We start from the raw sequence: 25,072 nt of genomic DNA on the forward strand, positions 1-25,072 counted from the left end.
GCTTGCTGTGTTGCAGAGCACTGTACTAAGCTCTGGGGAAAGTACAGTACAACAGTAAAGAGTGACAATCCCTGCCCACAGCGAACTCACAGTCTAGAGGCTGGGAGACAGACATTAATATAAACAGACATTGATATGAATAAATAAAATCACAGATATATGTGTAAGTGCTGTGGGGCTGGGGGGATTGGGGGAAAGAGCGAAAGGAACAAGTCAAGGTGACACAGAAGGGAGTGGGAGATGAGGAAAAGTGTGCTTAGTCTGGGAAGGTCTTTTGGAGATGTGCCTTCTGAAAGACTTTCAAGTAGGGGAGAGTAACTGTCTGGCAGATTTGAGAGAGGGTATTCCAGGCCAGAGGTAGGACTCGGGCCTGGGGTCAGCGGCGAGACAGGCGAGATAGAGGCACAGTGAGAAGGTTAGCATTCTAGGAAGGTTGTACTCTCCTAAGTGCTTGGTACAGTTATCTGACATCACAAGGACTCAGTTAAATATTACTGCCTGATGATGGGTTGAACTACAACCAGGACTGCACCTTCCCCTTCAAAAAAAAAAAAAATTTTTTTTTAAATCACATCCTCAAAACACCTGTGATAAATCCTGGGCTTGGAGTTTCTTCCTTCCTCATTTGCCTTTACTTTCCTAGTTATGGGATTGGTCGAGGGAACACATGATAGGGATCCTTTCTGGTCCCTCCCCTTATCCATCGCTTGCAATTTTCAATCAGCATCTTTCCTTCAGAAAATTGCCTCTGTTCCTAGTCTCTCCCTTCTTCAGTCCATGCAAACTTTTTTGCCCGCATCATTATTCTACAATACTATTCTGCACTTGCCTCTTCACTCCTGTAAAACCTCCAATTGTTGCCCATTTCATTCTGCAGAGCCTCCTAGCCACTGATTTTAAGGCACTCATCAGCTTTTGACCTTCTACTTCTTTATTCTATTCTCCCGCTCCCCCCCACCGCTCATTTCTCTACTCCCTGTGCCTCATTCCCAACCCTCTCCTACTGAGAATGCCATTCCTCTTCAAATTCATCAGACCACAGCTCTCCCCATCTTCTAAGTGCTCCTGAAATCCCAACTCCAAGAGGCTTTCCCGGAATAATTTTTCTGGAGAAGCAGCGGAGCTCATTGAAAAGAGCCCGGGCTTTGGAGTCAGAGGTCAGGGGTTCAAATCCTGGCTCTGCCATTTGTCAGCTGTGTGACTTTGGGCAAGTCACTTAACTTCTCTGTGCCTCACTTACCTCATCTGTAAAATGGGGATTAAGACTGTGAGCCCCCCGTGGGACACCCTGATCACCTTGTAACCTCCCCAGCGCTTAGAACAGTGCTTTGCACATAGTAAGTGCTTAATAAATGCCATTATTATTATTATTATTATTTTCCCCAGGTCATATCCTCTTCAGCACTTCAGCATTTCCATTTCAGCACTTATGTACCCACAGCCACTCATAATACTCAATCAATGGTATTTATTTAGCTCTTCTTTGTGCAGAGCACTGTACCAGAGCTTGGGAGAGTACAATGCAAGAGAGTTGGTAGACCTGGATCCCTTTACACAAGGAATTTACAGTCTACAGTTTTAACTCTACCCATCATTTTACATACTCTGCTATTTGAGCAATTATTTATCTATCCATCTTTCCATTCTCCTCTTGCTCCTATCTGTAAATTATTTTGTATATTCATTCATTCAATCATATTTATTGAGCACTTACTGTGGGCAGAGCACTGTACTAAGCACTTAGAAAGTACAATACAATAAAGAGAGACGTTCCCTGCCCGCAATGTGCCCTCCAGCAGATTGTAAGCTCTTTGGGGTTAGAGACTGTATCTTTTACTTTCACTGCAGTCTCCCAAGAAATGGTGTTCTGCACACAGTAAACACTCAAATAAAGCAATCATATTTATTAAGCACTTGCTGTGTGCAGGGCACTGTACTGAGCACTTAGTATTGTTAGCTCTCAGGGTCTGTTGATATTGCCCCCAAATTCAGGGATGGGGTAGCAAGAATGCCTTGAAATCCCCCACTTGACAGACAAAATATTCAACTATTGTTTCAATGGCATACCTACGGATAAGGTAGAAATAATAGTTGTTTGGGGTAAATGGAGGTTTTTCAAGAACACAACTTCTCTGCTGTAGCTGTTCTGACTGGAGTGTCACCAACATGGTGTTTTCTGGGATGTTCTAGAAACCTATAACTTCGTTCAGAGCTTAGAGACACCTTAAGGGTGGGAATGTGGTGGCCCCAGGTATGGGGAGACTAGCAGGGGGAGGCCCAGGCTGGTCAGGAGAAGGAAGCTATTGTTTCTTTAGATGGATGACTACTTCAGCTCCCTTCCCTCTCCCTTATCCCATCCCTCTAGACTGGAAGCTCGTTGGGGACAGGGAACACGTCTACCAATTCTGCTACACTGTATACTCCCAAGCTCTTGCTACAATGCTTTGCAGTCAGGAAACGCTCAATACATAGCATTGATTAATTGATCCTCACCTTACAAAGTGCCCTTGGGGAAGCTCAAGTAGCATTCACGACCCATGCCATCATTACCAGGTCTGTAATGGGTTCTAATCCTGGCTCCCCCACATTTTCTGTGTGACCTTGGGCAAGTCACTTAATTTCTCCGAGCCTCAGTTACCTCATCTGTAAAATGGGGATTAAGACTGTGAGCCCCACGTGGGACGTGATCACCTTGTATCCCCCCCCAGCGCTTAGAACAGTGTTTTGCATATAGTAAGCGCTTAACAAATGCCATCATCATTATTATTATTGATCATTGCCTGGTCAGCACAGCTGTCTTTTGGCCTCCTCTTTGGTCACCCTGAATATGAGGGTCTTTCTGGGTTCCCACGGCTTCAACCTAAGCCCGCCTTTATGCAGATGAGTCCTATATCTACCTCATTAGTCCCAATCTCTCTCCTCCCCTACAATCTCACTTCCCCCTGGTGCCTTCAGGACAGCTCTACATGGATTGCCTGCTTCACTCCTCACAAGCCAACTTATTCGCTGTGCTTTTTTTGTTGTTATTTTCAATGGTATTTGTCAAGCACTTACTATGTCCCAGGCACTGAACTAAGGGCTGGGGTGGATACAAACCGATCAGGTTGGACACAGTACTTGTCCCACTCTGAAGGAGGAAGATTTGATCCCCATTTTATAGATGAGGTAACTGAGGCTCAGAGAAGTTAAGTGGCTTTCCCAAGGTCACACGGCAGACAAATGGCAGTGTGAGGATTAGAAGCCAGGTCCTCTGACTCCCAAAACTGTGCTCTTTCCACTAGGTCACGCTGCTACTCAATTTGTTCTTGTCTCTCTGCAAATGAGCTCTTGTACACAACCTTCCCTTCTGCTTGTAAGTTCCTCCCCCTTCACAGTCATCTGACCACCATTTTCTCCATCTCAATTGCCCTATTACAATCAATATCTCCTTCAGGAAGTCTTCTCTTATCTCCCCAAGTATATCCCCACTATTGTCAATTTTGCATCTCCATGTCACTCAAACCCTTGAGTACTCATTCACTTCCTCCCACCCCTTAGCAATTACATACATTCCTTTCTACTTTATTTCCTTTCCCCTATGTTGAGCTCCCTGTAAAATTTCAGAGAGTAGGGATGAAATCTATTAATTCTATTGTAGGTGCTCAGTTAATACTACTGATCCACTGATGTTTTGCTCTCATCTCAAGCTTAATATACCCCAAACTGTTCTCCTTCAAACTGTCTACTGACTCTGCTATATTGCATTCTCCCACATACTTAGTAGAGTGTTCTGCCCACAGTAAGTGCTCAATAAACATGATTGATTGATTGGTTTCAGCTAACTTTGCCATCACAGCTACTATCACCATCCTCCCCATCTCTCAAGCTCTTACCCAGCACTTAGAACAGTGCTTTGCACATAGTAAGCACTTAACAAATACCAAAATTATTATTATTATTATTAAACTTGCCAGTACTATACTTTACTCCTCCCTCTATTTTAACACACATATTAAGTCTGTCAGCAAATCCTGTGGATTTTTTCCTCCAGAACATTTCCAGAATCCACCCTTTCTTCCCCATCCAAATGGCCATCCTGCTGTCCCAGGTATTTCTAGACTGCTCGATTGATAAATAAATGGATTGGACAAGGAATATAAAAGTGAGGAGGGAGGGACAGAGGAATATCTGGTAGCAACAACCCACCCAGACTCCATACCAACCTCAAACCTGGCCGTGATTATGTGTACATGCATACCCGAGTACATGTGAATAGATGTATCCTAGAAGGGGTGAATGTATATTTTTTTTAAAAAAGTCACAAAATCTCTCCTAAAAAAAAAATTTGTTGCATTTTTCTATTTTTAGCATCTGTGCTTCTTTACGACCATGTTTAAAAAATGAGATCCGGGTACAAAACTTCATACATAGTATGCTGTGGGTGGTAAATAAGGATAACAATGAAAATAATTTATAGACTAGACCACAGAAAATGCCAACATGCATTTGACAATAAAGTTTCTCTCAGTTAATTACAACATGAACTACGTAGCCAACAAGAAAACCATTCATTCCATGTAGCATTTAATCTAAGTTCAGGGAAATTCTATTTTATAATATGGTGGATTGGAAAAAAAATAGTCTTTTGACGTTGCATGCCAGCCAACAGAAATCACTGTACCAAAAGTTTAATTTAACCAGTAGTGACATTAACAGAGATGTGCTTTTGAATATGTATTTTAAAATGATTTTCTAAAAGATCTTACTTGGCATAAAGTAAGCACTTAAATACCATAAAAAGTCACCTTTAAGGTTTTCAACTTCTTTCTTTTGGTTAAGGCCTCTTTGACATCTTGGAAACCTAGACTTAGCTAAGAATTTCAGGAGTTTTACCAGTTGTTGGCCGAGATTGATTTTTGCCCATATTCATTTAGCACAGCCAAGCCATTTACTGTGGGAAATATCGGTATTATCATGAAATCCACGTTAATCAGGTAAGTCGACAGGGCAGCTAAAGGGACAAAATAAACTGTTTTTCAGGAAAGTTAATTAGAACAGGCCAACTAAAAAGCCACAGTAACCATCACTGCCAGGGACATCAGCTGTAATCTTTTCCATAAAAGGTTTGGCTTAGGGTAAAATCAACTGAATTCTAAAATATTCAGTATTTCTGAAATAATTTTGAAAAGTTAATCCTACAGAACAACAAAATCAGTACCCATTCACTTACAAAGAAAATAAGTAAATTTGGATTTGAAGAGCTGGAATTTATTGCAGAAGTAAGCCATTTATGAAAATTCTTCCTAAGAAATATTTAATGCCAAAACTCTGTTTTTAAAGACATGCAGCAATCTTGCCTAATATTGCTTCCAAACTCTACCACAAATCTATTACATAACAGAGTGGTTTACATAAGAAACACTAAATATATTCAGAGTCAAGCAAACATTAGAATAAATTGACAAAAGTTACAGTACCACTGGAAATTTCCTTTACAGAAATATGTCTTTGACTGGGTTATGGTTTCAGGGAATAGTTTAAGTGCGCTGTCCACTTTTCCCTGTCAAATTCTAAATTTGATTTCAAATATTTTCCAACCTGCAGGAGCTTAGAGACCCATTAAAATTTAGTTGTTTCTTCAACTGTTTAAACTCAAGAGCTTTTTGTAACACAAAAATACTTGGGTCACATCAGAACTCTTTTCAAACATAAAAAGCATTTAATTTTGAAGAATGATTAAAACATTCACAAGTCCATAAGGTATAGAGAAAGAGGTGTCAAATAATCATTGATCCATTGTCTTGCTATGATTAAAAATTGAGATGAAAATTGTTATTTAAAGAGAGAGAAATCCATTTCCTAGGAGTGTCATAATAAGATCTTTGGTTTGCACTTTATAGTACCACATCATTAGGAAAAAACATTTCACATCAGAGCCTGAATAAAGTGCATAAAATTAGCCCTGCCATTCTTAATTTCATAAAAATAAGTTTAGTGAGTTTAATTATTGTTTGTCCAATATAAACTCAGACTTTTCCCCCTATTTCACATTTCCAATTAAGCACAGCTCTTATTTCCAGGGCATCATAAATCAAAGAACTCTTTCAATAACTGAGGAGATTAAGTTTGTCAAGCGCAAGTCTAACTTCAAAAATAAAAAACTTAAGAACTAAAGCAGGTCAGTAAATTACCAGGTTTCCTATTGCTGTTTTCTTCTTGCTTCTCCATATTACAGTTTCCAGCACGTTAGAAAAAAATAGGTCTATAGGAAATAACTGGAGCTTCTCATGCAAGAACTACCATCTCCCCAGCAGATGTACAAGTCACTTCCAGCCACCATTTATCTGGGTTTAAAAATAAACTGTTTGAGGAGCATGGCCTTCTCCAGTAAGAATGGAATCTGATGAGAGACAGATCTGTCTACTAATAGAAAAATGATATCACCCACTGCCCCACCCTCTTCCTTCAAACCAGGCGGGTCTGGCTCTCCTGGCAAGGAATAAATGGATCCCAAATTAACACTGATTTTATACATTATGAGAGGAAAAATCAATGAAAAGTGTTACTGGAACGAGGAATTCCACCACAATTAAAGGCTTTCTGTTCTTTTTGAGGAGGGTGGGCTTATGGAGAGCCTTGAATTAGAGTTTTTTGAGGAGGAATCTAGACCTCCCCTACCCCTGGGAGCTTTGTGGGCATATGGAGGGGCTTTTAGAGGTGAGAGGTCTTCGGTGGGATGGCCAGAGCTGCCACAAGGTTTGTTGCGAACTTCTCAGGTGGGATGCCACTGTGCCGATTCAATGGAATAGAATACAGGGAGAAGGGAGGTCCAGGGGAGGAAGGTGGACTCTTAAATTGATGGGGCCCAGATCCCCACTATCTTCGCCTCATTTCTCTCAACCCACCATCGTGCCCTGAGGATACTGCTGCCCAAGGGGCAACACAAAAGGGAAAGGGAGGCAGTAGAAGGGCATGGAGTGGGAGCGGGGCTCTTCACACCCAGAAAGCACGGGGAAAGGGGGACATTACCTTCCATCTCTCGCCTCCAGTCCAAACTCGGAAAGCAGGCAGAGATGCTGTTTGTTTCGTTACTGTCCTCTTGGAAAGAGGAGGGTGAACTAATGGGAAGGGTGGATCCAGGAAGTTGTGTGATGAAAACACGGGTGTCACTGCTTTAAAAGGATAGCATAAGTGCATCCCCACACCACATATGCCTTTTAGTTAGTAACATAGAACTTTCTCTTTAATGACTTCCTAATTTAAATTTAAGAGTTCACTAGCAGAGAGCCCCAGCCAAAGAGCTCACTCCATCACTCCCTGGAGTAGGAGCTAATGAGTTGTGGGTCAGCCATGTTGAGTCTGGTATACACTCCTAGCTTTGAGAAGAAGCAACATGGCTTAGTGGATACAGAATGGGCCTGGGAGTCTAAAGGACCTGAGTTCTAATCCCAGCTCTATCACATCTTCTGCGTGTCTACCGCTTAACTTCTCTGGGCCTCAGTTAGCTCAACTGTAAAATGGGGATTAAAAATGTGAGCCCATTGTGGGACAGGCACTGTGTCCAACATGATTAACTTGTATCTGTTTCAGAACTTAGAACGGTGCTTGGCATATGGTAAGCACTTAACAAGTATCATTATTATCATTATTATTAATCATAATAGTAATAAAGGAAAATAGGTGGCCATTGAAAATTCAAAAATTCAGGTGAAGTGGTGTTTCTGCTAATTGATGAACTGTAACAAGTTCAACAGTTTTACCAATTTGAAGGTATATCGGATTCTCAGTCAATTAATCATTCACATTCATGGAGCTTCTAGTACTAACTCTGTTATATTGTACTCTCCCAAGCCTCTGGGACAGTGTTTTGCACACAGTACCAGCTCAGTAAATATGACTGATTGAGAACTAGGCACTAAATTAAACGCTTGCCCCTCCTCTCTCTCCCTCCCTCCAGGCTCGCATCTCCTCCTGCCTTCAGGACATCTCCATCTGGATGTCTGCCCGCCATCTAAAACTCAACATGTCCAAGACAGAACTCCTTGTCTTCCCTCCCAAACCCTGCCCTCTCCCTGATTTTCCCATCACTGTTGACAGCACTACCATCGTTCCCGTCTCACAAGCCCGCAAACTTGGTGTCATCCTCGACTCCGCTCTCTCATTTACCCCTCACATCCAATCCATCACCAAAACCTGCCGGTCTCACCTCCGCAACATTGCGAAGATCTGCCCTTTCCTCTCCATCCAAACCGCTACCCTGCTCGTTCAAGCTCTCATCCTATCCCGTCTGGATTACTGCATCAGCCTCCTCTCCGATCTCCCATCCCCCTATCTCTCCCCACTTCAATCCATACTTCACGCCGCTGCCCAGATCGTCTTTGTGCAGAAACGCTCAGGGCATGCTACTCCCTTCCTCAGAAATCTCCAGTGGCTACCAATCAACCTACACATCAGGCAAAAACTCCTCACCCTCAGCTTCAAGGCTGTCCATCACCTCGCCCCCTCCTACCTCACCTCCCTTCTCTCCTTCTAAAGCCCAGCCCGCACCCTCCGCTCCTCTGCTGCTAATCTCCTCACCGTGCCTTGTTCTTGCCTGTCCCGCCATTGACCCCTGGCCCACGTCATCCCCCTGGCCTGGAATGCCCTCCCTCCTCACATCCGCCAAGCTAGCTCTCTTCCTCCCTTCAAAGCCCTACTGAGAGCTCACCTCCTCCAGGAGGCCTTCCCAGACCGAGCCCCCTCCTTCCTCTCCCCGTCCTCCCCCTCCCCATCCCCCCTTACCTCCTTTTCCTCCCCACAGCACCTGTGTATATGTATGTTTGTACGTATTTATTACTCCATTTATTTCATTTGTATATATTTATTCTATTTATTTTATTTTGTTAACATGTTTTGTTTTGTTGTCTGTCTCCCCCTTCTAGACTGTGAGCCCACTGTTGGGTAGGGACCGTCTCTATATGTTGCCAACTTGTACTTCCCAAGCGTTTAATACAGTGCTCTGCACACAGTAAGCACTCAATAAATACGATTGAATGAATGAATGAACTTGGAAGAGTATAATAGTAACAAGGTAAAATGTTTCCTATCCATAAGGTGCTTTCAATTTATTCACCGATAGAAAAGGTTGGAGGAAGGAGAGTTATAAAGTAGGAAGCAGTGCAAAATAGATGAAGAAGCCGAACAAATACCTGAATGTACAAATCAATTTTTGCAGAAAAACCTACTTATGCCCATGCATGCCGAGGGCAGGACTGAAGTACATGAACAGACATTAGTCTTCTGTGACTGGGATGCTGTGAATTAATCATGGAAGGCTTCCTGGTCTAGCAGATTAGAGGTAACACTATGACATAGGGGTCAGAAGCAGATGTGTAGGGACTGGAGTACAGGTGGAAGGAGAGGTTGGGCCTTTCTAAACTAAGATATTCAAAATGGAAGATCAAAAGGTCAGGTCAATTTCTGTTTCAAACTCTGAGTTTAAAAGTGTTGCCTATGCCAAAAGAATTAATGGCTGATTGGGAAGCAGTCCCAGAAAACACATTTTAGATTTGTGAGAGCCAATTAAGACAAAACACTCTTCCCCAAAATGCCTATTATTTTGAGCAATATCAAAAATTCTTTTAAATATATGGGAGATTTGCGAACAGTAGGAATAAGAGAGCAGGTAGCAAAATGCTCAGGGATATCCCTAACGCTTTAGCCCAGCCTCAGAACCTGAATTAATTTATGAACATTCTGCAATTCCACTGCATAAAAAGTTGCAATAGTAGGAACTTTTAATCAAACTTAAAAGTCATATTAAAATGTAAACACCTGCCTTTCCAGGCATGATGGTGAAATACAGCCCTGTGGTCTTATTCCAGGTCATGGATTCATGGACTGAAGGCTCACTGTGGGCAGGGAATGTATCTGTTATATTGTACTCTCCCAAGCACTTAGTACAGTGCTCTGCACACAGTAAGCGCTCAATAAATACAAATGACAGACCGACTGACCAGGAAACTTTTTCTGACCCACAGTTTTCCAAGATGAAAACACTGCCTAATTTTTCCAAAAACAATTTCCCAGGAGAATTACTCAGAGAGTAACAGTAAAGGAAATTTCCTTAATAGCACATACTCTTTACCTACCTGAGGTTCAATAAAACTATGGAAAACTAATATCCAAACTAAATACTCAAACACTTATACATCAAACAGATCAATCAGTAGTACTTATTGAGTGCCTACCCTGTGAAGAGTGGTTTGGGGAGAGTACAATAAGAGCACAGTAGACTCAATCCCTGCCCCCAGGGATCTTATAATTGATCTGGGGAGGCAGACATTACAATAATTTACAGGTAAGAAGGAGGAAAAATGGTTTATATATATATATATATATATATATCAACTATATATATATATATAGTTGATTGAATGTTTAAGTACTATGAGTAAGTCACTATGTTTAGAAATACTACAGGGAGTTGCAGTACAGAAAGTGGAAAGTGTTTCCATCCAGAACCCTGAAGGCCAGAAGCACAGAATTGGCATAGAAAGGCTGAGCTGAGCTCTACTGACTGTCCAGGAAAATTGAGTGCTCAAACATTGCTCTGTGGAGACCACAGAAATGGGACTGGACACATGACTGATAAATAACTATGACCCCGTCAGTCCCAAACCCACGGGGGGGACGGTCACATGGTCTGGAGCACCAACCAACCCAAGTCATCAATCGGGCATCAACTGGATTGACTGGCGCCTTTTCTTCCACAACTTGGATAATGTAGAAAAACACTTTCATGCACACACGCATTTACTTATAATATATTATTTATCATTATATGTCTGTCTCCCCCATAGACCGCAAGTTCATTGTGGGCAGGGAATATCTGTTCATTGTTATACTGTACTCTTGCAAGTACTTAGTACAGTGCTCTGCACACTGTAAGCGCTCAATAAATATGATTGACTGACTGACACCCCTTCCCATTTTGCTCCTGGCTCTCCTCCAAGTGCCTAGAAAAGGGGTACTTTGTTTCCTAGGACACCAGCACTGGTGATAGGAGTTTTTGTATGAGAAGCTGATTTTTTCCTCCTCCTCTCCCCTCTCCCTGGCAAGGTCGAGAAAGGCTCCTTCAGCTGTTTGTGAGTCAAACAGACAAAGCAGCACTGACAGCTGCTCAGCTTCCCCAGTGTCCAACAGGAGAATACAAGGGGTTGTTGCAGTGTCGTAGGTCCAGCCCACCCCCAAGCTACAGAATACCCCAAAGAAGGCTAGAGGAATAGTTGCCCCGACTGAAAATCAGTAAGGTTGATAGGAGTGGACAAGTGGCCAGAGGGGAGACAATCCGGAGACAAATAACATGCAAAAATCAAGAATGATGAGAAACCCATGAGGGCACCATCAAAAGAAGAGCAAACAGATCCTGTTCTTTCCTCTCAAGAGAGAGTAATCTGGAAGAGGTAAAGAGGAAAAGAACCTCATAATATAAGGCAATGAGGACCACTGGTTGAAAGAGGAGGAAAGAAGGGAAATACTGAAGGAGGCGAATAAAAACAGAGTGATCTGGGGAGACAGCCAGAGACTAAGAATGGGGAGGGTGAGACAGGGAGAGCGAGATATATTCTCTTAATAGGACATGTATTTTTTTTTTCAAGAATATATTTCTATTTTTATTCTGGAGCAGCTGCCATTCCATAATGATGCCTTTTTGGTTGCTAGGGGTTTTGGAATATGTGCCAAAATACAATTGTTACTTCAGTAGGGCCCATACCCTGAGTTGAAAATTGCATGCAGAAAATGACAATTTCATTTGATTTGTTGCTTTTAGGATATGCTCGTCAAACTCAAAGCGAGTCGAAAGAGATGGTATACAGCTTATGGTGAATAATTAATTCCACTAGATAAAGTTCCCTCACTAGTCTGTAGTAAATAAAAATGTAGCATTTTTTCAATGCAATAACACATCTGTTCTACTACAGAGTAAAATCAGAACCATGGTATTCATTCATTCGGTTGTATTTATTAAGCGCTTACTGATGGTGATGGTATTTGTTAAGTGTTTACTATGTGCCAAGCACTGTTCTAAGCGCTGATATGTGCAGAGCACTGCACTAAGGGCTCGGGAAGTACCATTCAGCAACAAATAGAGACAATCCCTGCCCACAACAGGCTCATGGTCTAGAAGGGGGGAGACAGACATCAAAACAAGTAAACAGGCATCAGTAGCATCACTATAAATAAATAGAATTATAGATCTACACACATCATTAATAAAAATAAATATAATTATAATTATAAATATGTACATATATAGACAAGTGCTGTGGGGCGGGGAGATGAGATAGAGAACAGGAAGTGGGTTGGGACAATGGGGAGGGGAGAGGGAACCGAGGAAAAGGGGGGCTTAGTCTGGGAAGGCTTCCCAGAGGAGGTGAGCTTTCAGTAGTGTTTTGAAGTGGGGCAGTGTACTAGTTCGGCAGATTTGAGGAGGGAGGGCATTCCAGGCCAGAGGTAGGACGTGGGCCAGGGGTCGAAGGAGGGACAGGAGAAAACAAGGCACAGTGAGAAGGTTAGCACCAGAGGAGTGGAGTGTGTGGGCTGGGATGTAGAAGGAGAGAAGGGAAGTGATGTAGGAGGGCACAAGGTGATGGAGGGTTTTGAAGCCAATAGTGAGGAGTTTCTGTTTGATACGGAGGTTGATAGGCAACCACTGGAGATTTTTGAGGAGGGGGTTGACATGCCCAGAATGTTCTTGTAGAAAGATAGTCCGAGCAGCAGAGTGAAGTATAGACTGAAGCGGGGCGAGACAAGAGTTTGGGAGGTCAGAAAGGAGGGTGATGCTGTAATCCGGTCGGGATATGAGTGATTGTACTAACGTGGTAGCGGTTTGGATGGAGAGAAAAGGGCGGATCTTGGAGATGTTATCTTCCCCCTTAGGGAGGAGTCCCTACTCTAGGCCTACAAAACTGTTTCCTTTAGCCCCTAAGTCTCTTTAACTGGGTCAGACCAATAGTCTATTTTGGCTCCTACTAATGGTGTTTCTTGAAGAGGCGAGAATGCATGAATATACTAGAATATTAAGATGTCTAGAAACAGACTTAAAGAGTTAAAATGAAATGGGAAGATGTTCAGGAAAACAGAGAGAATTTAAGTCAGTGTAACATTCAGAGAAGTGATAGAATGTTTACCTTTCTTGACAACCATCCTAATGATTAGATATTCTAAACCTCTTATACATGAATTTACCCAAACCCTTTGGGAATACTGATATTTATATATATATATATATATATATATATATATATATTTGCCTGCACACTTCCAGTTAGAACACATTCCATAGGTTTAGTTCTCATTGTGTGACCTGTCCTCCTCTTCTCAGACTTCAACACCATCCATCCTCCCCATTACACTCACTTAAATTCTCCTTATGGACTGAAACATCCCTCCATCCTCATGTCGCTTTCTAGACTTCTCTTAATGCTCTTGTCTTCACAAAATCTGTTTAGTTTTGTGAGACAGGAAAAATAAGCACTTGAAAGCATCGACTTCAGCAAATTTCTCACAACCTTGATGCAAATGCTAACGAGGTCTTCCCAAAGTCTCCTACACAAGAATGAGTTTCAGGACAATTTTCTAATGAGGATCACTGAGTGAATCTAATAATAATAATAATGGCATTTGTTAAGCATTTACTATGTGCAAAACACTGTTCTAAGCACTGGGTGATACAAGGTGATCAGGTTGTCCCATGTGGGGCTCACTGTCTTAATCACCATTTTACAGATGAGGTAACTGAGGCACAGAGAAGTTAAGTGACTTGCCCAAAGTCACACAGCTGACAAGTGGTGAAGTCAGGATTAGAACCCATGACCTCTGACTCCCAAGCCCGGGCTCTTTCCACTGAGCCACGTGGCTTCTCGCTGTATCTGTGAGTCATGGCAATGTCAAAAGGGATCCCCAAGTTTGGATGGCAGTCTGGTAAAACAAAATAAAAAACACTTAGCACCACAGATCAGTTTTGATGCTACACTGATTCTTTGAGTATATTGCCTCCAGAAGCTTGCTTTAGTTTCTAGTGATTTAAATTGTCCATATTCCTAAGTATATGGAGAAACAGTATGGCCTAGTGGAAAGAGCATGGGCTTGAGAGTCAGAGGACCTGGGTTCTAATCCCAGCTCCATCACTTGTCTACTGGTGACCTTGGGCAAGGTACTTCACTTCTCTGCGCCTATTTCCTCATCAATAAAATGGGAATTAAATCCAGCTACTTGACTCTGAGCCTCAGGTGGGACAGAGATGGTGTCCAACCTGATAATCTTGTATCTACCCCAGTGCTTAGTACAGTACTTGACACAGTAAATGTTTAATGGATACCATTATCATCAAGTGCCATTGAGTCATTTCCTATTGATAGTGACTCTATGGATATATTTTCTCCAGAACGCCCTGTCTTCTGCCATAATCTGTAACCTTTCTAACAGTTCTTCCGTTGTCGTGTTATGGTCTCTATCCATCTAGCTGCTGATCTGCCTCTTCCACATTTTCCCTGGACTTTTCCTAGCATTAGTGTCTTTTCCAGAGAGTTAGTCCTCCTGATTGAGTGTCCAAAATATGCTAATCTAATTCGAGTCATTTGGCCTTCCAAAGACCACTTAGGCTTAATTTGCTCTAAAATCCATTTGTTTATTTTTCAGGCAGCCATGGTATTTGCAAAAGCCTTCTCCAACACCACATTTCAAAAGAATCCATGCTCTTTCTATTCTGTTTTTTCACCATCCAGATTTTGGATCCATACACTGTCACTGGAAATACCACAGAATTGACAATTTGTATTTTTGTGGCAATTGTTGCATCAGCACATTTCATGACTTTTTCCAGGCTTTACATAGCAAGTCTTCCTAACATTAATCTTTGGGGTACTTCTTGATTACTTTTTTATTATTGATTACCGATCCCAGAAGGGAAAAATTGTCAAGTATTTCAATCTTCTCTCCATGCACAACAAATGTGATAAAAATTTCCAGGTGTCATAATCTTTGTTTTCTTGGTATTGAAATATAGGTCCATCTTTTTGCTCTGTTCCTAACTTTTAATAATAAGCCCTTAAAAATTTTCTTCACTTTCTGCTAGTAGGGTAGTATCATCATCATAACGAAGGTTGTCATATAATAGATAACATACAAAATAAAAAATAAAAAGTAAGCCCTAGACTGTTAGCCACCTGCAAGAGATTTCTGAAATCTCTCAAGGCCCTGGACAATGCAGTTCTGATCACGCGGGGTTGGGGGTGTGGGGGATCTAAAGCATATGTTTTAATTGATTATATAAATAAATGCGTGCATTCAATTAACCTTCATATCTAGAAATGAAACTGCTGAGAGGGAATTTATCTACTGACTTTATTACTGCTTAGTACTAAGGTCAGCAACGACCCTGGGAGATGGGAAAAGGGAGTTTAATAATAATGATATTAAAAACAATAAGAATAATTCTAATTTTGCTAAGCATTTAATTTGTGCCAACCACTGTACTAAGCACTGGGGTAGCTACAATGCAATCAGATCAGACACAGTCCTTTTTCACAGGGGGATCACAGTCTAAGAGAGAGGGAGAGCAGATATTTTATCCCTACTTTACAGAGGAGAACCTGAGGCCCAGATAAATTAAGTGATTTCCCCCGGGTTACATAGCAGGCAAACAGCACAGCCAGGACTAGAAGCCAGATCTCTTGATGCCTGTCCTATGTTCTTTCCACTGCCTCTTACTGTAATCCTCCTAATACGTTAGCTCTAAAAGAGACCCCACGTTTATGATCAGAGCCTGCTAGACAGGCCAGCATAAGACCATAGTTGTCATCTGTGCTCCATCTCCTAAGGCTGTGCTTTTCATTTTTGTTAAAATCTCTCTCCTGCCTTCTTGCTTTCAGCTTCTGTTTTAGAAAGCAGTATGGCTAAGTGGATAGACCATGAGCCTGGGAGTCAGAAGGACCTGGGTTCTAATCCTGGCTCTACCACTTGTCTGCTGTGTGACCTTGGGCAAGTCACTTCACTGGGCCTCAGTGACCTCATCTGTAAAATGGGGATTAAGAGTTTGAGCCTGATGTGTGACAGGGACTGTATCCAACCTAAATTATATCTACCCCAGCACTTAGAACAGTGTTTGGCACATAGTAAGTGCTTAACAAGTTCCATACTAATACTAATAATAATTATTATTATTAGCTACCTCCTCTAAATCAAATGCTTGACTCACCATCTAATCATTTCACATACTCCATGGCTCATTGGAAAAAGCATGGGCTTTGGAGTCAGAGGTCAGGGGTTCAAATCCCGGCTCCGCCAATTGTCAGCTGTGTGACTTTGGGCAAGTCACTTCACTTCTCTGGGCCTCAGTTATCCCATCTGTAAAATGGGGATTAAGACTGTGAGTCCCACGTGGGACAACCTGATCACCTTATAACTTCCCCAGCGCTTAGAACAGTGTTTTGCACATAGTAAGCGCTGAATAAATGCCATCGTTATTATTATTATTATTACTCCATTCAGTGAAGGTGTGTGCCAGTGAGTGCCGCTTTACTGTTGTTATCCAGAACTTTCCTAAAGGAAGTTCAATGGAATTGAAATTCATTCATTCATTCAATCATATTTATTGAGCACTTACTGTGTGCAGAGCACTGTACTGCGTGCTTGGAAAGTACAATTCGGCAACAGAGACAATCCCTTCCCAACAATGGGCTCACAGTCTAGAATTGCAATCAAAGATGATATAGAGGACTAGATGGAGCCCAGGTATTATGAACTAGATAGAACTACTGGGGATTCTGAGCGTCTCAATCAATCAATCCATGGTATTTATTGAGTGCTTCCTGTGTGCAGAGCACTGTACTAAACACTTGGGAGAGTACCATGACGTAACGGTTAGACTATGGGGCCTGGGAGTTAGAAGGTCACGGGCTCTGATCCTAGCTCCGCCACTTGTCTGCTGTGTGACCTTGGCCAAGTCTCTTCATTTCTCTGTGCCTCAGTTACCTCATCTGTAAAATGGGGATTGAGACTGCGAGCCCCATGTGGGACAGGGATGGTGTCCAACCCGATTTGCTTGTACCACCCCAGCACTTAGTACAGTGCCTGGCAAATAGCAAGCACTTAAATACCATAATTATTATTATTGTCATTACTACCATACACTGGTTGGTATACCCAGTTCCTGCCTACAGGAATTTACAACTTCACTTCAGTAATCTTTCAGAACTTCCTTGTTCACTCTCCAAAATTCAGAAAGGTCACGTTTTTTATTTTTCTGACTTGATTCTTGAAAAATATATGTACTGTATCAAATGGACATAGTGTCGGGCCTGTAGCTTCAAAGATTTAAGACGTATGAAAAATAAAAATCAGTTTAGATGTTAGGAGGAGACCATTTTTACCCAGTGGTGTGATATTTTAAAAACAGGACCATATTTTATGAGATTACTCAAATTCCTTTACTACAGAAAAACACTGTATTTCCTAAGAAAGTAAATAATCTTATATCCCAAGAAATAACCCTGGGTCTCTCAGGGATTTGCCATTTTCGGCTTCTAACCAGCAAACATCTTCTTTGGATTGAAAGGCAACTGATGATAGAGGACTGGTAGAGAACTCCATTTACTTATGGTTCAGAGTCCTAAAATAAGATTTGTGCCTCAAAAAGCGATGAAAGGGTTTCTATGTTCATTGAACTGTCCTAAAAAAAAAAAGTCTCTGCCTACTGGAGTAAACTTCCAAGTTTTGTCTTTCATCTTTCAATTTCAGGAGGATTTGGGGACAAGAGGGGAGGAGAGTAATAGTTCCATTTCATCCTTACAGACTATCCATAGCCTCACTTTCCAAAAGTTTCCTAGTCCTAACCCCTTCACAGTGCAGCAATAGACAGATACGAACCATCCTCCAATTTTCTAAAATTACTCAGGCAAAGGGAAACAAGATGACTGAGACTCTTCCAAGTCCTACATACACAGTGAGTCAATCCAGAATCCAACCAAAATTTCCTGATTCATACCCAGCTTTTAAGGTTTAACAAGTCTAGCTGTGGGGGTAGGGGTTCACCCCAGGTGTGTGATGGGGAGTTGGGGGCTGGGTGGAAATCCGTAGCTCCAAACCTTGGGCTTTGCCGTTTCAGTTAATAAAGGCAAAAATACAATCTCTCTTTTAGATTTGTAGGCATCATGCAGCACTATACTAGCAAGCTACTTTTTCAATAACCTTGCTATGAATGGCAATATTATTGTCACTGACAATAATGGCAATAATCCTGCTGCATATTCAAAGTCACTACATGTTTAAAATATAAAATGTCATATATGGCTGAAACATAGGCATCTCTTTCATTGCAAATTAAACACTGCTCCTACCCTAGGATTTCATTCACTTGCCGTCGTCGCAATTCTTGGTGAGCCCTAAGTCTCTACCAGAGGCTGTCCCTGTTATTTCTCACCTATTATATTTATTCTTGTTTTTGCCTTCTCATGTTACTTTCAGATCTTCTTTGATGTTTATAATCCCCAACATACTCTTCTTTTTAGACTGTGAGCCCCTTTAGGGTCAGGGATCTTGTCTGCTTTTCATCAATGTCCTTTTTCCCAGCATCTAGTGTTTTGCACACAGTAAGCACTTAAACACTATTACTACTACTTCCCTCTCAGGATTGCACCGGAAGAGTTTCCAATGCTCTACTAGTCTCGACTTTGGGAGGGAGAGTCAAGCAGAGGCATATCCATTCCATTTCTAGCTTGGGCAGTGGCTAGCGAGTGGAAGGCAATATGCTGCAAGTCAAAACCCACCTGTGTTGGGCAGTAGTAGCACGGGAGAGAGTTGAGGATGGAGACCCAAGTTTACTGTGTGGAACGAGGCAATGGTAAACCACTTCTGTATTTTTACCAAGAAAACTCTATGGATACACTACCAGAATGATGGCCGGTGGAGGTGGGGCATTCTAGGAGAGATGTGCCCATGGCATCGCTATGTGTCGGAGATGACAAAGTAGCATAAGACAGGACTCCTACTACTACTACTAGCACTACCACCACCACTACTGTCCCTACATTTCTGCATGAATAGTGCCAAATAAGTGAGTGGCCTTTTTTGAGCCCAAGTTACCCCAATTATAAAACAGGGAAAACAAAGTTAGTAAAACTATGTGTCAAATGATGAAATGACTTTAAAACCTGTGAAGGAAATTATTATAAGTTCCGTCAAGTCGTTTCCAATTCATGGTGACTCTGTGGATGTAATAATAATAATAATGATAATGGCATTTGTTAAGCACTTACTATGTGCCAAGCCCTGTTCTAAGTGCTGGGGGGATACAAGGTAATCAGGTTGTCCCACATGGGGCTCACAGTCAATCCCCCTTTTCCAGATGAGGGAATTGAGGCACAGAGAAGTTAAGTGACTTGCCCAAAGTCACACAGCTGACAAGTGGTGGAGCTGGGATTAGAACCCATGACCTCTGACTCCCAAGTCCGTGCTCCTTCCTCTGAGCCATGCTGTTTCTGCAGCTTTCTCTAGACTTTCTCTAGGATGTCCTGTCCTCTGCCATAATCTGCAATCTCTTTCTAATGGTTATTCCATTATTGTTGTTAAGGTCTCTATCCATCTAGCTGCCAGTCTGCCTCTTCCACATTTTCCCTGGACTTTTCCTAGCATTAGTGTCTTCTTCAGAGAATTAGTCCTCCTGATTAGGTGCCCAAAATATGCTAATCTAAGTGGAGTCATTTGGCCTTCCAAAGACCACTTTGGTTTAATTTGCTCCAAAATCCATTTGTTTGTCTTCCGGGCAGTCCATGGTACTCACAAAAGCCTTCTCCAACACATTTTTAAAAAAAATTGATGCTTTTTCTACCGTTTTTTCACCATCCAGCTTTCAGATCCATACATTGTCACTGGAAATACCATAGAGTTGACAATTAGTATTTTTGTGGCAATTGTTACATCAGCACATTTCCAGGCTCTTCATAGCAAGTCTTCTAAACATTAATCTTTGGCATATTATTTGGTTACTAGATCCTTTCTTATTATTGAAGGAATACGGGTGCATAAATATGAAGGGAGCAGTGGCCAAAATTTGAGCTCAACAAAGACAGAATTATCAAAGTGGGATGAAATCGCGTTTTGCAGCAGGCTTGAAGATTCCATTGTTCTGGTGAAACACCCCCACAAAATGCAGAAAAACAGCATATTTCCCAAAAAGAACTAAGCTCACATTAATATTGCTAGAATATAGACAGGGACTGCAAGTAATTCTGTGTTTTGGGTGGTATGTAAAATGGGTTTGATGCCAATAAATGCTCATAAAAATAATGATAGCAATTGCAGTACATAAATACATAGTCTGCTTAAAAAGTGGTATTTGTACAAATGTGCCAGCAGATTTATGAGCACAATTAAAAGGAAAACATTCCTTCTAATATATCACTGTAATACTTGCTCGAATGCACAACATCAAGCAATCCAAAGATCTGTATGAAGACAGCATCTGCTGTAAGCACTAGACATTTAATATGGAACATGTGCCTATACTGTATATTTACATTCATGCGTAAATATTTGTGTAAATATTTATACATATGTGTTCATATACATTTATGAATATAAATATATTCTATTTACATGTCTACACTCTATATTTATTTTTATACATCTTCCCACCCAAATCCTGTCCTCCCCTTGTCTCTCCTTTCACTTTAGAAAATTTCACTATCCTCTTTGTCTCAGAAGCCCATAACCTTGGCATTATACACCACTCATCTCTCTTGTACAACCCCTATATTCAATCTGCCACCACTGTTGGTTTTACCTTCACGACATCACTAAAATTGGTCCTTTCCCCTCCATTCAAACTGGTTCTACACTGATCTAAGCATTTATCATATCCCGCCTTGACTATTGCATCAGCCTCCTTGCTGACCTTCTTTCCTCCTAACTCTCTCCACTCCAGTCCTTACTTCACTCTGCTGCATGGATCATTTTTCTAAAACATCATTCAGTACACATTTTCCCACTCCTCAAGAACCTCCAGTGGTTGCTCATCCATCTACGCAACAAACAGAAACTCTTACCATTGCTTTAAAGTAATTCCTCAGGTTGCTCCCTCCTACCTTACGTCACTGATCTACTTCTGTCCAGTACACATACTTTTTTTCCTCTAGCACCAGTTTGCTCCCTGTGCCTTGATCTCATCTATCTCGCCACCAACCCCTTTTCCTCTTGCTCTCTCTGGCCTGGAACTCCCTCCCCCTCCATATATGCCAGAACCCCACTCTTCCCACCCTTTTTTTCTTTAATGGCATTTGTTAGGCACTTACCACATGCAAGACATTGTAATAAGTGCTGGGGTAGACACAAGATTGGACACAGTCCATGTCCCAAGTGGGGTTTACAGTCTTAATCCCCATTTTACAAATGAGGAAGCACCTTGAGTCGCTTGCTTAAGGTCGCACAGCAAATACTTGGAGGAGCTGGGATTAGAACCCACATCTGCTGACTCAAAGCCTTCAGGGCCTTATTAAAGTCACATCTCCTCCAGGTGCTCAAAAATAACATTGATGATGAAGAAGAAGAGACCTTCACCAATTAAGCCCACTTTTCCCCCACTTCTTCTCCTTTCTGTGTTGTCTATGCCCTTGGATCTTTCTCCTTTAAACACTTAATAATAATAATAATGGTATTTATTAAGCACTTACTATGTGCAAAGCACTGTTCTAAGCGCTGGGGAGGTTACAAGGTAATCAGGTTGTCCCACGGGGGGCTCACAGTCTTAATCCCCATTTTACAGATGAGCTAACTGAGGCCCAGAGAAGCGAAGTGACTTGCCCAAAGTCACACAGCTGACAATTAGTGGAGCCAGGATTTGAACCCATAACCTCTGACTCCAAAGCCCGGGCTCTTTCCATGGAGCCATGCTGCTTCTTTATATTCACCCAAACTCAGCTCCACAACACATACCCATAATATATTTATTTATATTAATGTCTGTCTCCCCCACTGGACTATAAACTCACTGTGGGCAGGGAATATGTCTACCAACTCTGTTGTATTGTACTCTACCAAGCGCTTGGTATTGTAAATCAATATGATAGATTGATAGATTGATATATCAGTATAGATAGGATCAAACATGAGATTCAGAACACAGTCAATTCTCTAGTTTTGAGGCAATGCTGCTAATCTCTCCAGATATTTCCCTCTACTACAACTTCTTCTTTGCCAACTCAATCCTTACATCCTCAAAACCCCCTGTAGCATTTATGTGCATATCTTACATACCTTTCTTAAGCATGTACTCATATATATTCCTTTTTCCTTCTTTCTACTATCTGCAAATTATTTACATATTGGCTCCCCTAGTAGATATTAAAATACTTGAGAATACAGATGCAGCGTGGCTTAGTGGCAACTGCATAGGCTTGGGAGTCAGAGGATGTGAGTTCTAATCCTGCCTCCATCACTTAGCTGTGTGACCTTGGGCAAGCCACTTAACTTTCTGTGCCTCAGTTACCTCATCTGGAAAATGGGGATTAAGACTCTGAGCCCCACGTGGGACAACCCAATTACCTTGTATCTACCCCAGTGCTTTAGGACAATTCTTGGCACAAAGTAAGCACTTAACAAATACCATAATTGTTATTATTATTATGCCTGCTAAATCTATTGTACTCACTGAAGAAATTAGTGTTTTGCACACAGTAAGTGCTCAATAAATACTAATGATTGATAGTTCAGTGTGATGCACAGCACCCATTAAAGTAGGTGAATCAATCATATTCATTGAGCTCTTACTATGTGCAGAGCCCTGCACTAAGTACTTGAATATCTTGGTACAGAAAATTCCAGAAGACTGTGATTCCAAGTGCTTAATACAGTTTCCCACACAGAGTAAGTGCTTAATAAATATGACTGAATGAATGAACAAGAGGAGAAACAAAAATGGCACCAGACACTGGACATAACAACGCAGCAAATGGAAATCTTTATAATCACATAATGATTAAAAGATTACTGGGCACTCATCACTCCTATCAGTCACGCAGATGAACACCAATTAAAATTTCACCATTGATAGCTTTATCTTTTAAACGCCACACATAAGACTAGCCATTCTGATTATGTTCCCAAATATCCACTTTAGCTACTGATTGGTGTTCAAAAGCCCTGTTGCATTTCATCATGCAAGTGTAACCAGCAGCAGTGGTGCTTTGGCACACATGTCAGATACACACAATATCCCTTCTAGAGTGTAAGTCCCTTGTGGGCAAGAATCATGTCTATCAACTCTATTGCATTTTATTCTCCCAAGAACTTAGTGTAATGCTCTGCACACAATGTGTTCGATAAATACAATTGACTGATTGATTGATTGGCTAGATTGAGAGCTATTTGAGAGCTTACTGTGTCCACAATCATGAGGTGATATTTCTTGGCCACCAGGAGTTTAATTACAGGCAGCAAACTGGCCCGTCCATTCACTAGAATATTATTTTGTGTGAGCTTTAGGTGCAAGACATACCCTAAAGCAAAGGAGCCATTGCTACTCCTGCTTATTCTCAATGTGAACTGATCATCCTCATCCTCTCAGATTAACTTCCTGCTTCTCTCAGACGTTGAAATAAATTCTTTTTGGATGACTATTCAAAGCATAATTTGGAACATTTCTGAGTGGCAGTTACCTAGTTTAAACCTTTCTTACCCACACTGCAGAGCAGGACTTCATTTGCAAATGCTGGAAGTCATCTGTATTAGATGCAACAAAGTCTCACAACTCCTTCCTTACTTTGATCTCCTGGCAATCTTCATAATGGCAAGGAAAAGGCAATACTTGGGCCTATAAAATTCACTACTTGTGAATTTCATCACAATCTGAATCTAACAAACTGTGACGGCTCAGTAAATTCCGTGTAAAAATGACATAGTTCAGATTGATAGTATGTTCAGAGGGGAGATTTATCCGGAAATTGTAGAAAATGTACTTATGGGATCTTATAAAGGAAAGGAGAGCACTGGACAAAGCACACGTGCATAAAAAACTCCTAATTTATCTGTTAAATCATGTAGATAAGAAAACTCGAATCTCAGACTGGGGAGGAGGCCCAGATGTATAATTCTTGCAAGACTGTGCAAGATTTACAGGGATGGTACACTGCAGAGGGATTCCTATGATATATGTTTTTAATCTCTCATTTTTTTCCACCAGGATGAGAGTTTGTAATTGTACAGTGCCTCAAGTGCCTTGCTGATAGATAAATCATTAAGGTTCATTTTCCCTAGAATTACATATCTTACAGTCAGTTTTCTAAATATAAACATTAGTCTCTATAAGTGGTACCAGATAGATAATAATTATTTCCACCTTCCACATCAAATAAAGCTTCTGGAAACCAAAAAAAAAGAAAAAAGAAATCCTCCTCCTTCCTAAAAACTAGTGATTACAAAACATAACAGGGTCATGTTAAGTTTAAAAATAAGATAAATGGTTACTTCAAATGTTGTTTTAACTGCACAGCAGTCTGCTATTGGACGAGAATATTTGTCTAACTTGGATTGATACAAATTGACCATCAGTATAACTGAGAAGAGAAGATGCAGTATTGGGAATAAAATCGCATTAGTAGGACAGTTGGGATTCGTAGTTGATGGTGGGTGTCATCAACAGAGATGTGAACGTTAGGAGGAGGAGTGAGTTTACAGGGGAAGATGAGTAGTTAGCGTTAATATATGTTGTATTTGAGGTGCCAGTGAGACATCTAAGTGCAGATGTCCTACAGGCTATCAAATCAAACGATGGTATTTACTGAGCACTTACAGAATTAGTAGACATGGTCCCTGCCCCCAGGGAACTTACAGTCTAAAGGGGGAGGTAGACATTAAAATAGATTAGGGCTACGGGAAATAGTAGGCTGTAGACTGAAAGCTAGACTGTACCCAATAAGAATGTGTCCTCTAGACTATGACCTCTAGATGGTAAGTATTTTGTGGGCAGGGAACTTGTCTACCAACTCTGTTGTATTGTACTCTCCCAAACTCTTAGTACAGGGCTCTGCCCACGGTAAGCTCTCAATAGATGCCATGC

The 25,072-nt window shown here is 41.3% G+C and overlaps 1 protein-coding gene across 3 annotated transcripts in view; it reads right to left on the reverse strand.

The window, feature by feature from the left end:
- The window catches only part of SLC44A5 (solute carrier family 44 member 5), a 408,205-nt gene that overhangs the window by 157,194 nt on the left and 225,939 nt on the right, over positions 1-25,072 (reverse strand). Inside the window, exon 1 of one of the 3 annotated variants that reach the window (XM_038744549.1) lies at positions 6,171-6,238. The exons of 1 other annotated variant lie outside the window; for it this stretch is intronic. In XM_038744549.1, the coding sequence (XP_038600477.1) occupies positions 6,171-6,207 (37 nt within the window). In that variant the 5' untranslated portion in view covers positions 6,208-6,238. Of the gene's footprint in view, positions 1-6,170; positions 6,241-25,072 lie in introns of those variants that run through there. One more of the 3 variants, XM_038744547.1, reaches the window with a different exon arrangement.

The sequence above is a fragment of the Tachyglossus aculeatus genome, chromosome 4, assembly GCF_015852505.1.
Source record: "Tachyglossus aculeatus isolate mTacAcu1 chromosome 4, mTacAcu1.pri, whole genome shotgun sequence".
Classification (NCBI taxonomy): Eukaryota; Metazoa; Chordata; class Mammalia; order Monotremata; family Tachyglossidae; genus Tachyglossus; species Tachyglossus aculeatus.